The sequence below is a fragment of the Dama dama genome, chromosome 4 (genome assembly GCF_033118175.1).
Source record: "Dama dama isolate Ldn47 chromosome 4, ASM3311817v1, whole genome shotgun sequence".
In the NCBI taxonomy this organism is placed as follows: Eukaryota; Metazoa; Chordata; class Mammalia; order Artiodactyla; family Cervidae; genus Dama; species Dama dama.
Genome location: NC_083684.1, coordinates 22,095,982 through 22,109,763, shown reverse-complemented (window position 1 = coordinate 22,109,763; position 13,782 = coordinate 22,095,982). Strand labels below are relative to the sequence as shown.

The 13,782-nt window shown below is 37.3% G+C and overlaps 1 protein-coding gene across 4 annotated transcripts in view; it reads right to left on the bottom strand.

The window, feature by feature from the left end:
• The window catches only part of PHKB (phosphorylase kinase regulatory subunit beta), a 218,252-nt gene that overhangs the window by 14,013 nt on the left and 190,457 nt on the right, over positions 1–13,782 (bottom strand). For all 4 annotated transcript variants that reach the window (XM_061138445.1, XM_061138447.1, XM_061138444.1 and 1 more), the window contains one exon: positions 3,588–3,722. In XM_061138445.1, coding sequence (XP_060994428.1) covers positions 3,588–3,722 — 135 coding nt within the window. The remainder of the gene's footprint in view (positions 1–3,587; positions 3,723–13,782) is intronic.

Sequence of the window (13,782 nt, the reverse complement as noted above, 5' to 3'; positions counted from 1 at the left end):
GGGGACTCAAGAGGAGAGAGACAGATATACGCAGTTGTCTGTTCCCAGAGTGTTCTCCGTAGCCCAGACACCCACAAAGATTCACAGAATTGGATTGGGAAGAGAAGGGGAAAGGAGGAAATAGAGGTGATCTGAGGGAGAAAATGGAGAGTCAAGATTGGGAGAGAATTATCAACACACTCCTGAGTAAAAATGGGAACTGAATATTGGATTCTTAAATGTCCAAAATTTATATGACATACTGAAAAACAAAGATTAAAAATCTAGAGTAGAGGTTAGACTCTTAAAAATACAATGTTAAAAACAAAAACACAAAAAATTTTAGAAATATATATGAAGTTTGGTTTAAAAATAGGGCTTCTCTCTTTTTTTTTTTGTAAGGTTATAGTGAAATGAAGAAAATTAAGGAGTAGTAGAGGAGTAATAGAGGACTTTAAAAGAAAATGAGAAAAAGAAAAAAAAGAAAAGAAAAAAAAAACAAGAAAAAAAATTTTTTCCTAATTAATAAAATCATAAAAATCTATGAAAATGAAAGTTTAGGAGTAATGGGGGAGTAATAGGGAATTTTAAAAGAAAATAAAAGAGAAAAAATGAAAAAGAAAAGAAAAGAAAAAAACTGTTTTTTTTTTTTTTTTAATTAGAAAAAAAGGTAAAAATATATCTAGGAATTTCTCTGGAGCTGTTGCGGTCAGTGTGGGTTCGGTTCAGTTTCAGATAGCTCCTCATTCCAGCTTACACTTCTCTATCTCTACAGGCCCCTTCCAGTGTAGTCGGTGTTATCTACAGGGATTTTAATCTGTTGCACCGGTCCCTTCTGAAGCGGTTCCTTTTGTTTATTTGGCTTCTGTTTGCTGGTCTCTTCACTATCTAATTTCCACCCTGACACAGGCGGGCGGAGGTGGTCTCTTTTTCAGGTTTGCTAGTTCAGTCCGCGCTGCGGGTAGGGAGGGGTGCTGCTTTCCCCGTCTACACTGCTCAGGCTCCTGGCTGCTCTATATGGAGCGTGCCCTGTGTTGCGTGCGGTTCCAGTTTTCGGGTATTCCACAAAAGTGGGGACTTGGTTGCACCTGCGTTTTGTGCCTTCCCCGGCCAGAGCAGCTCAGGCAGCCAGGAGCTTGACAGGCACACTCTCCGCGGGTGCAGTGTGCCTTCTCCCCTCCACGGTCCCAGCCTCAGTTTCCGCCCGCGCTGGTCCAGTGCATGCGCCTTGTGTTTAGCTGTGACCCTCCCGGCGGTTGTCAACCATCCAGAATCTCAGGAGGTCTTTGGTTTGAAACTGGAGGCCTGTTTGCAGTGTGGTAGGGGTGCTGTCTTTGGGGCCGAGTTTGCCCCTTTCCCCTCCCCCCTGCCTCCCGCCTGTGGCGGGGCTGGGCTGGTCCGCAGCCGGCTAGCTCTTCTCTGGACTTGCTCAGACCCTTTGTTCTGCAAATGGCCGGCAGTGTGTTTGGGCCGGTTAATTTTCTCTCTCTCTTTTGCTATCCCACAGTTTAAGTTGGTATCTCACAAAAGCTCCCTCCGATTGCCCTCGGGGCACTCAGACCCGGTCCTTACCCTAAGCAAGGCCGCCCGCTCCTCTCCATTCCGCCCCCACTTGCTGGTGGCGGATGCGGGCGTCTGGGCTACTTTTCTGCTGGGAGTTGCTTTTAGGCACGTAATCTGTGGGTTTTATTTATTTTTCCTCCCAGTTAGGTTGCCCTCCGAGATTCGAAAACTTCCCCCAGACCCACCAGTGCGAGGGTTTCCTGGTATTTGGAAACTTCCTCTATTAAGACTCCCTTCCCGGGACGGGTCTCCATCCCTAGCTCTTTTGTCTCTCCTTTCATCTTTTATATTTTGTCCTACCTCCTTTCGAAGACAATGGGCTGCTTTTCTGGGCGCCTGAAGTCCTCAGCTAGCGATCAGAAGTTGTTTTGTGAAGTTTGCTCTGCGTTCAATTGTTCTTTCAATGAATTTGTAGGGGAGAAAGTGGTCTCCCGTCCTATTCCTCCGCCATCTTGGCTCCTCCCTATCCCTCAATTTTTAAGTTAGTGTTAACTCTGTAACACATGCCTTGCTCCAGCTTCTCAGTTATCTTTTGGCATTGCCTCTTTTTTTCCTATGAAAAATGCTGTTTTTAATTTTTATATAGTTTTGTTAATCTTTTATTGCCCCTGGGTTTGAGTCATAGTTGGAAAGTCTTTCTCATACCAAGGTTATAGAGGAATTTACCCATGTCTTCTTCCAGCTAAGTCATGTCCAATTTTTTGTGATGCCCACCAGGCTCCTTTGTCTGTGGGATTTCCCAGGCAAGAATACTGGAGTGGGTTACCATTGTCTCCTCCAGGGCATCTTCCCAACCCAGGAATTGTACCCATGTCTCCCGCCTGCACTCCACAGCAGGTACATTGGCACTGGCATTGGCACAGGCACTGGCAGATGGATTCTTTACCACTTGAGCCACCTGGGAAGCCTTTAGCACTAGCACAGTTTCATTTTTTTTTAAATGTTTAGATCACTAATATGTTTGGAGCTTATTCTTAAGTACAGTACAAAGTATGGATATTATTTTATCTTTTCCAGGTGGTTATCCAGTTGTCACATCACTAGTTATTTAAAAAGTCCATCCTTGACCCAATGATATGAGATGTCACCTCTATCACACACAAAATTTTCAGATGTGACTGGGGGTCTACTTCTGGACTTTCTATTATGTTCAATAGTTTTCTTTTTCTGTTCATGTACCAGCATCATATTATTTTAATTATAAAGGCTGTTAAATATTTTAACTGTCTCTCTTAGGGGAAGTCTTTATGTTTTTCTGGTTATTCTTGCATGTTTGTTTTCTCATAGGAAGTTTAGTATTTACTGGTCTAACGCCATAAAACAGCTTGTTGGAATTTTATTGGAATTGTTAGACATCTTTAAAGTCTTCCTGTTTAAGAAAAAGGATGCTTTTCTATTTGTTCACATCTACTTTTGCAGAAGACTTCTTTCCTAGGTATTTCTAGGCATATAACTATATCATTTTGGAAAGTACCAGGCACACAAATAGCGCTCAATAACTGTTTGTCTAAGTAATTATATTAGAACTGTTTGTGTAATAAAAATAACTCTTCAATTCAAAGCAATCCAAAGTATTTGCTTTACTTATATTCTAAGGTTGGTACAAGTTACGTCTAAGACAGTTTATTCTAAAGAAGATTATAGTCTACTTAAAGAGACAGAGTTACAAGCAAGAATTTAACTAACATTATCAAACCCAAACTTGTTTGCCAAAATGTTGGGAGGAGATGGTGAGTGCTACCAAAGGTCAGAAAGGGAACTGACCAAAGTAGAATGAAGTATTATATTCTACACAGAATAATAAAAGTTATTACAAAGTATACCTGGAAAAAGTATAAAATTCAAATCAGTGCAAAATTACAACTGAAGACAGACATTTTAATTAGTATCTCTATGTATGCTGCCCATCTAGTATTGACACTTTGCTACATCTTATTTCTTATTAACATCTTACTGATTTCATACACACACACAAACACACACACACATATAAAATGTTATTGTAAATCCAGAGTGTCCTGTAGGTAACAAAGGACCCTCATTACCTTCCATTCTGTTGAGGCTGGAGAATATCCAATAGCAGCTGTTTTACTTCACTAGGTGATAGCTGATATAAGTCTCTGGCTGGCTTGTTTCCACCACGGATTTGTAGTTCATACTCCATAGCATGGATGATCCACCTGAAACAAAACAAGGGAAGCATGAATCAGTAACTCAAGATAAAATCACCTTGTGCTTCTCATTGCAATGCCCTTAACAGCACTGACCCATCCAAAGAGGAATGAAAACTGCCATTTACATTTCCTGAACTTCTGATAGAATTACTTCCATCAAGATTATGTGACACGATTAGACTGTTAAAATGAGGCCTGCTCTTGCATATGTGGTAAGGTAGTAAAGCATGAAAATAAACTTAGGTTCTTACCAAATGAGATTGATGAGTAGCAACTGTCACATTAGTATTTTCTTAATAATAGATATATGAAAAAATAAATAGGATAAAAATTCATTTTAAGAAATGAGCTGTGATATACTATTATATAAATGCTCCTTTCCCACGAAAGACAAGTATTTTTTACCTATTACATTTATTTTGTAGTCATTCCCTTGTAATTAGAAGGGATAGAGAAGTACCTGACTTTTAAATACAGAGACACAGTTAATTATAACTTAATTATACTAGCATATTAGAGAACACACTTTATTCAACAGATTTCAGAAGAATCTATTCTTTAATAGATATTTAAATGCTGTTCATAAAATATGTTTTTATTACAGAAACAGCTTTATGATGTTTATTTAGGAAAGTATTTATTGAGCACTGTTTGTGTGCCTGGTAGTTATATGCCTGGAAATGCCCAAAATATTTCATCATTTTATGTGTAAATAATTTTACTCTTTAATTTGAGAAGCTTTTAGTACTTTTATAGTGTCATCTCATTTCATTTCTGTTATTCTGAGGAAAGAACTCAGATAAACCAGTTATGCAAATTGAAGAAAACTCTGGAAATAACACTGTGCCTTAGGGAATCAGAACTCTACACACCATTAGGAAAAGCTAGGGAATTAGTTTTACACAGCAGATTCCTATACTTTATGCTTAAATCCTTTGGTGAAAACTGAATAACAGACAGAGACAGGAAAGCTCAGCATCTGGAAAGAACGTGTCTCCATTTACCCACATTTTGTCTCAAAAGAGGGGCTGTACAGCCAGTGCACAGGGAGAAACATAGTTACAGCAACGAAGATTTAAAGCAGGGAAGCTACTGCACCCAAATATTTCAGTATCTTTCTCCTGATGTACTCCTTTGAAAGACTGCCTACAAGGGTTATCACAAGTATAGAGATGAAAAAGTTAGACGGAAATAACCAAAAATTAAAGTCTTTCTGCCAAGGCTGGCTTGCAAAACAATACTGATGAATCCTTACAGAGTGACTTTAATGTCTCTTAGTGGAAAAAAATGGTAGGAAAAAAGGTAATAGTTTCCGGTTGAAGTCAGTAATATCAACCAAGCATATCGCCCTGCCCACTTAGCCAGGCCACAGGAAACAAAGAAGTGTGTCCCTGCTCTCACTGTGACTGCTCCAATCCTTCTGATAAGGCAAATCTCACCTCTTTTTCCTCTCCTCTTCACTGTTCTTCATTGTTGCCATTTCTGGAAGTTAGGCATTTAACTAGCCTGCCAGTTGGATACTGAGGTAGATTATACAGGCATAAAGAAATACACAAGGATGGGACATAATAATGTAAAAAACATACTATTACCACTGATAGTACATGAGAAATATTTAATACTTGCTCTTTGGTAAGAACAGTAAAGACGACAAGGTATTTACAAACAACAAAATACATGTTTGTGAGTTTTCTGATATGTGCAGCAGAACTTGTGATAGAGTTAAGACGTACAATTTGCACTTCTCTAATCAGCCGAAAAGAAAAATTGGACTAAACTTATATTACTTCCAAACACTAGAATTTATTAGGACTTCCTCATAGCTCTGTCGGTAGAGAATCTGCCTGTGATGCAGGAGACCATGGTTCAATCCCTGGGTCGGGAAGATCCTCTGGAGAAAGAAATGGCAACCCACTATAGTATTCTCACCTGAAGAATCCCAAGGACAGAGGAGCCTGGTGGGCTACAGCTCATGGGATCCCAAGAGCTGGGCATGACTTAGCACTAAACCACCAAACCAGCAGAATTTATTTACTTGCTCATCTTCACTATTATGAACTACATTTAGTCAAAATGCTAATACAGACATAAAAGTCACAAGGATACAGTTACTACTTTGGATTTTATTTTGATTTTAAAGTTGCTTATGAAATTAATTCTTACAACATTTCACTTACTGTAAACTGTTCTGTGAACTCTTAAAAATAAAAAAAAAATTCTATTTTTAATTTTAAGGTTAGACAGAGTTGTTTTCTATTTATTATTGTATTTCTTTATTTGATATTTAAAGTTTACATATGAGGCAGCTTAGTATAATAGAAGCAACATCAAATTTAAAATTTAAAGACCAGCCTTTTAGTCTTCCTAAGCAAGTTAACATCATGAAAAGAAAAATGGGGTGAGGGGTATTTAGATTAAAAGTGACTTAAGAGATGTAACAACTAGTGCCTTGTGGGGACCCTCTTTGAGACCCTGATTATTTTCAAAACAAAGTCATTCTGGTAACAACCAGAAAAACATGAATAAAAATATTGTAATATTACAGGTAATATTACAGAATCACTGCTAATTTTGTTGGGTGTGATAATGGTACTGTGGTTATTAAGAAAATTTCCTTTTCCTTACTTTTGTTGTTGTTTAGTTGCTAAGTTGTGTCTGACTCTTTTGTGACCCCATGGACTGTAGCCCACCAGGCTTCTCTGTCCAGGGGGATTCTCCAGGCAAGAATATTGGAGTGGGAGAAACCATTTCCTTCTCTAGGGGATCTTCCTGATCCAGGGATCAAGCCCACATCTCCTGCACTGGCAGGCAGATTCTTTACCACTGAGTCACCAGGTAAGCCCCTTCCTTACTTTAGATATATACTTACTAAAATTATGAGGGGTAAGAGTCAAAATGTCTGGGATTTGCTTTGTAATCTACAGCAAAAAAAAGAAGCAAATATAGTAAATGCAAATTACTAACAATTGCTTTTACTCATTTAAATAATGAGTATATAAGGATTTACCAAATTGTTCTACTATTACACATTTAAAAATTTTGTCAGAATGAAAAGCAAAAACAATAAAGACAGACCTGAATACCAATTCTGTCACTAACCAACTAAGCTCCATTAGCAAGTTATTTTTTAAATGGGAATACTATATTACTATTACTTGTTTAGCTCATTTTATGAAATTATTTTGAAGAAAAAATAAGAAGGTTATGTTAAAAATTGTTAAAAAGCTTTTGAAATTATAGAGTTCAATTTTTTTGTTCAGTTGTTATGTTCAGATTATGTTAGCAAACTCCTTTTACTTGACTCTCAGACTCAGGTTGGACAAGTGCCACATCAATTTAACTTTAGGAGGTATCTATCCTCTTTTAAAATAAATAATTAAAAAATTTTAAAAACACTTTTTAAGGTCTTCCCAAAAGTTGAGTTATTAAAACTAAACAATATCTATCACATTTACATTTTAAAATCTTCAATGCCATAAACAAAGATAGTTGGAGATCTAAAAATTTTCCCAAGACTTCTATTTACAAAGTTCCAGCAGTTCTGTGCGAAAATTACAGAAAACAGTACTCAGCAGCCACCGAAGAAAGGTGACTGTTTTTCATTCATTTGAGCACAAATGAATCTTATTTGTCAGACTGTTAAAAAAACACTTTATTCACTAAAAAATATTGGTAAAATTAATCTGTTTAGCTTGGAATTCTTCAAAAGACTAAAACAGAGCTCATATCAAAACAGCCTTAGATATGAACCATCAGAGACTTAGAGAAAGTCAATAACCAAGAGAGTAAAATCAAAGACATTTTAATCCATTTTTAGAATTACTAATACAAAAGGGCATTAATTCCTTTGCATGGGAAAATCTGGTTTCTTACCCTCACTGCTGCTGACAAAGTCACTAAACCTGATTTGACAATTTCAGTGTAAAAGCAGTTAATGCAAAATGGGGAAAGCAAGCAACTGTGAAAGGTCAAAAGAATGAAGGTTATCCTTGGACAAGATCCTTATAAATTCAGTCTGTCTAAAGAACCAGGGACATGCTCTACTTGCCAATAAGCAAATGAGAAAGAGGCAGATACACATGACTGACCAGATCAACCTTCAAATGTATCACGGTCTGACTTGACAATGAATTCCTCCACACTGCTAGAAAAATGTGAAGAGGCAGACTAGTATTCCTACACAGTCCTGGGAGTTAGCTTGTCCTTCTAAAAACTCTCTGGGATGTGAGGTTGGTTAGCAAATTGTGTATGTACTGGCATTTTTCTTTCCAACCTGCCCCAATTAAGGAGTGAAATAGAAAATAAAGTTCATGGAAATCTGACATCATTGGCAAATCAAAAACAGCTGACATTTTCTGGAAAAAAAAAAAAAAAAGCAATAAACAATAGCACTGATCCATAGCAAGAAACAACATTTAAAGTAATTATTTTGAGTTTATTTCAAGATACTGAGAAGTATTTGCCAAGTTTACTGCCAAACAAGTGAACGAATAACTGTCTGTGCAAGCATTTTACTAAGCTATATGATAGGAAATGAGAAAGCTGCAAGAAGGGATATTTTGCTTAATTCCTATTAATACAGAGAGGGTGACAATTTGATGAGGCAAAGTGAGCTTCCTGTCTAGTAACTGGAGAACAGTCACTCATCCACCCTACCTGTGATCTGATCACAACAAAATAGAGATAGAACTCTATCATCTCACTTTCTTACCTCGTATCAAATGTCAAAAGCAAAGTCCTGTGAATGAGTATCAAACTATGCTAATGAACTCAGAGCTGCAATTATCTCCTTTTCCCTATCTCCATAGGCCTGGTACCGATGACACCAATGGACTTCTCTAAGCACTGGATGTGTGATCCACAGATGCACACATCTTCTGTGGGCACTAGAAGACATGCAATGATCATAGTTGCTTACAGAGGATGACCTGGCAGTAGGAAAAGCTGTGATGAAAAAGATTTGATAACATATATCCTCAGGGGTTATCTCCTGAATGACAGACCTAGAGCAGAAAACAGTTGATTGGAGGTCTTTATGGTAATGGACCTGTCAGGAACTTGATCTATTTCAACCTGAAAGCTGGAGCACAAATCAATAACAAGACAGCAAATCAAATCATTATCAGACTAGAATACCAATCCTGTGAGCAGTTTAATTTTGTTCACTGGAGTGCCTGATAGCAGTAATGTCAAAGAAATTGCACTGGCAGGATTAACCTTGGGAAAAAGAGAAAAGAAACATGGTGGTATTGGTTTAAAGCAATTGAAGCAGTGGGTGATGTAAATAAATAAAATTACAAAACCAAAAAACCTGAGAGAGAGAGGGGTTAAAACAGAGAGATATAAGCATACATAGTGCAGGAGAATTATGGGTAACACGTACCATGACCAAGACAAATATTCTTTTTTTAAAAATTTAATTGGAGGCTAATTACTTTACAATATCGTGGGGTTTTTTGCCATACATTCACATGAATCAGCCATGGCTGTACATGTGTTCCCCAACCTGACCCTCCCTCCCACTTCCCTCCCCATCCCATCCCTCAGGGTCTTCCCAGTGCACTAGCCCTGAGCACCCTGTCTCATGCATCGAACCTGGACTAGTGATCCATCTCACATATGATAATATACATGTTTCAATGCTATTCTCTCAAATCATCCTACCCTCGCCTTCTCCCATAGAGTCCAAAAGTCTGTTCTTTACATCTGTGTCTCTGTTGCTATCTCACATATAGAGTCATCACTACCATCCTTCTAAATTCCATATATATGCATTAATATACTGTATTGGTGTTTTTCTTTCTGACTTACTTCGCTCTGTTTAATAGGCTCCAACTTCATCCACCTCATTAGAACTGATTCAAATGCATTCTTTTTAACAGCTGAGTAATATTCCATTGTGTATATGTACCACAGCTTTCTTATCCATTCGTCTGCTGAGGGACATCTAGGTTGTTTCCATGTCCGGCTATTGTAAACAGTGATGCAATGAACATTGGGGTACACGTGTCTCTTTCAATTCTGGTTTCCTCAGTGTATATGCCCAGTGGGATTGCTGCGTTGTATGGCAGTTCTATTTCCAATTTTTTAAGGAATCTCCACACTGTTCTCCATAGTGACTGTACTAGTTCGCATTCCCACCAACCGTGTAAGAGGGTTCCTTTCTCTCCACACCCTCTCCAGCATTTATTGTTTGTAGACTTCTTGATAGCAGCCATTCTGACCAGCATGAGGTGGTACCTCATTGTGGTTTTGATTTGCATTTCTCTGATAATGAGTGATGTTGAGCATCTTTTCATGTGTTTGTTACCTATCTGTATGTCTTCTTTGGAGAAATATCTGTTTAGTTCTTTTGCCCATTTTTTGATTGGGTCGCTTATTTTTCTAGGATTGAGCTGCAGGAGTTGCTTGTACATTTTTGAGATTAATTCTTTGTCAGTTGCTTCATTTGCTATTTTCTCCCAATCTGAGGGCTGTCTTTTCACCTTGCTTATAGTTTCCTTTGTTGTGCAAAAGCTTTTAATTTTATTTAGGTCCCATTTATTTTTGCTTTTATTTCCAATATTCTGGGAGGTAGGTCATAGAGGATCCTGCTACAATTTATGTCAGAGAGTGTTTTGTCTATGTTTTCCTCTAGGAATTTTATAGTTTCTGGTTTTACATTTAGATCTTTAATCCATTTTGAGTTTATTTTTGTGTATGGTGTTAGAAAGTGTTCTAGTTTCATTCTTTTACAGGTGGTTGACCAGTTTTCCCAGCACCACTTGCTAAAGAGATTGTCTTTTCTCCATTGCATGTTATTGCCTCCTTTGTCAAAGATAAGGTGTTCATATGTGCATGGATTTATCTCTGGGCTTTCTATTTTGTTCCATTGATCTATGTTTCTGTCTTTGTGCCAGTACCATACTGTCTTGGTGACTGTTGCTTTGTAATATAGCCTGAAGTCAGGCAGGTTGATATCTCCAGTTCCATTCTTCTTTCTCAAGATTGCTTTGGCTATTCGAGGTTTTTTGTATTTCCATACAAATTGTGAAATTATTCGTTCTAGTTCTCTGAAAAGTACCATTGGTAGTTTGATAGGAATTGCATTGAATCTACAGGTTGCTTTGGGTAGTATACTCATTTTCACTATATTGATTCTTCCGATCCATGAACATGGTATATTTCTCCATCTATTTGTGTCATCTTTGATTTCTTTCATCAGTGTTTTATAGTTTTCTACATATAGGTCTTTTATTTCTTTAGGTAGATTTATTCCTAAGTATTTTATTCTTTTCATTGCAAAGGTAAATGGAATTGTTTCCTTAATTTCTCTATTTTCTCATTGTTAGTGTATAGGAATGCAAGGGATTTCTGTGTGTTAATTTTATATCCTGCAACTTTACTCTATTCATTGATTAGCTCTAGTAATATTCTGGTGGAGTCTTTAGGGTTTTCTGTGTAGAGGATCATGTCATCTGCAAACAGTGAGAGTTTTACATCTTCTTTTCCAATCTGGATTCCTTTTATTTCTTTTTCTTCTCTGATAGCTGTGGTTAAAACTTTTAAAATTATGTTGAATAGTAGTGGTGAGACTGGGCATCCTTGTCTTGTTCCTGACTTTAGGGGAAATGCTTTCAATTTTTCACCATTGAGGATAATGTTTACTGTGAGTTTATCATATATGGCTTTTATTATGTTGAGGTATGTTCCTTCTATGCCTGCTTTGTGGAGGGTTTTTATCATAAATGGATGTTGAATTTTGTCAAAAGCTTTCTCTGCATCTATTGAGATAATTATACGGTTTTTATCTTTCAATTTGTTAATGTGGTGTATCACATTGATTGATTTGCAATTATTGAAGAATCCTTGCATCCCTGGGATAAAGCCCACTTGGTCATGATGTATGATCTTTGTAATATGTTGTTGGATTCTTTTTGCTAGAATTTTGTTAATGATTTTTGCATCTATGTTCATCAGTGATATTGGCCTGTAGTTTTCTTTTTTTGTGGCATCTTGGTCTGGTTTTGGTATTATGGTGATGGTGGCCTCATAGAATGAGTTTGGAAGTTTACCTTCCTCTGCAATTTTCTGGAAGAGTTTGAGTAGGATAGGTGATAGGTGTTAACTCTTCTCTAAATTTTTGGTAGAATTCAGCTGTGAAGCCATCTGGTCCTGGGCTTTTGTTTGTTGGAAGATTTCTGATTGACAAATATTCTTATTTTTTATGTCCATTCAGCCTAGTGAATGTTGACATTTCAGGAAGAATATGGTGTTAAAGCTGACTAAAGCTATCAGTCTCTTTAATCATCAGTTCAGTCACTCAGTTGTGTCCTACTTTTTGTGACCCCATGGACTGCAGCACTTCCCTGTCCATCACCAATTCCTGGAGCTTTAATCATACTCAATGTTTAAATGATAGAAACAACAGTAAAAATTCACATATAAATGAGTCTGTAATGCTTTAATTAATTTATAAGGAAGTGAAAAAAAAAGAATCTTTTGTATAAATCCCTTCCCTTCTTTTAAAATCATGCTACAAATGGGTGACTTAAAAGAGTAACAAATCCAACAATTGATAAAAAATTTGACACTCAAGGACTCTATAAATGAATAATTTTTCATCAATTTTAAGCAAATTACAACCTTTCAGGAATTAATTCAAGGTAAATTTTTTAAAGACACATAAATAGAGTATGTGCTTGCTGCAAGAAGTATATTAACATGCCCAGAAGTCATTCACTTAAGGAGCTGAGGTCTGAGTGAAATTTATTAAGAATAAAGACTAATAAAAATATACTAAAAAGATACAAAAATATCTTTTTTTCTTTTCAGAGAGGCACTATCACAAGCTCCACAGACAGGATAACTGCAATTCTCTGAGGTGGTTAAGATATCCCTTGAGTAGAGACAGGGTTCCAAAACCTTTCCATTAATATGGTGGAGGAGCACTGTGGGTAGGCACAGGAGGATCTGTGAGTGTTTACCTTGTGTTTCATGAAGTCCCACCAGGTGATGGAGGGGTGAGACCATCTCAGATGGCAGTGGAGAATCCAAAAGGAATACTGCATCATGGTTTCTATATGAAATGCTTGGGGATCATTCCACTGGGCCTTGAATGAGAATCAAGGTGGAATGAGAATCAATGGTGGAAAGGGATACTTCTAGAGTGGATGTTTCTTGTGGGAGCAGGTCTTTGAAAACCTAGAATTGGAAGATAAGTATGTGTGTGTTTGTTGGTGGGGGTGGGTGGGGCATGGGATCCTCCTCCTTGGGATTTGTGGCATGCAAATAGAAATCCCCAAAGATACTTGTTCTCCAAATGCCTTGAGATCCTCTATCTCAAGGCATGTTTAAGTTTTATCCTTTAAAAAAGACCTTCACATTCCTTGCCTAGAACCCCCATAATCTAATGAGGAAGCCAAAGCAGGGACAGCCTCCCTGTTTTATAGACATGAGAGCTGGAAGACAGATAGGGAAGCATGAACTCTGGAGTCATTCACCCTAGGTTCAAATTCTGGTTTTTGGTCTTGCAACCAAGGGCAAGTTACTTAACTTTGTTGAATTTTTATAGCATCTTAATATAGCTCTTGCACTGCACAAGGGGATAACTTAGAATCAGTTTCATATCATCCCCATTTCCTTGGTCTCATGAATATAGGAGGCAAAATCTTATTTTTTATGGTTGTTAACTTGGAACTGTTTGGCCTCCTTAGTGTGCCTTTTACTGTACAATGCTGAACAGTACTGGTCCTAGACTGACTAACAACAAAAACCATCAGGAGCTGCTACTTGAATATAATTTATACTTGAATATAAAATGGGTCATAGGTTGAGATTAAGTAGAAGGGACTATAAGGTCAAGGTTTTAGGAAAAAACAAAAACAAAACAGTAAGGCCTATTCCCAAGACAAGAGCAATAGTACATGCAAGTAAAAACATGCACAATAGTACTTAAGAATGAAGAACAAGAACTTTGAAGTCAGGCAGTATGGGTATAAATCCCAGTCCTTTCACTTACTGATTTGTAAATAAATTACTTTTTATTAAAAAAAAAAAATTAGACTTATCCCAAACTGACAATGTC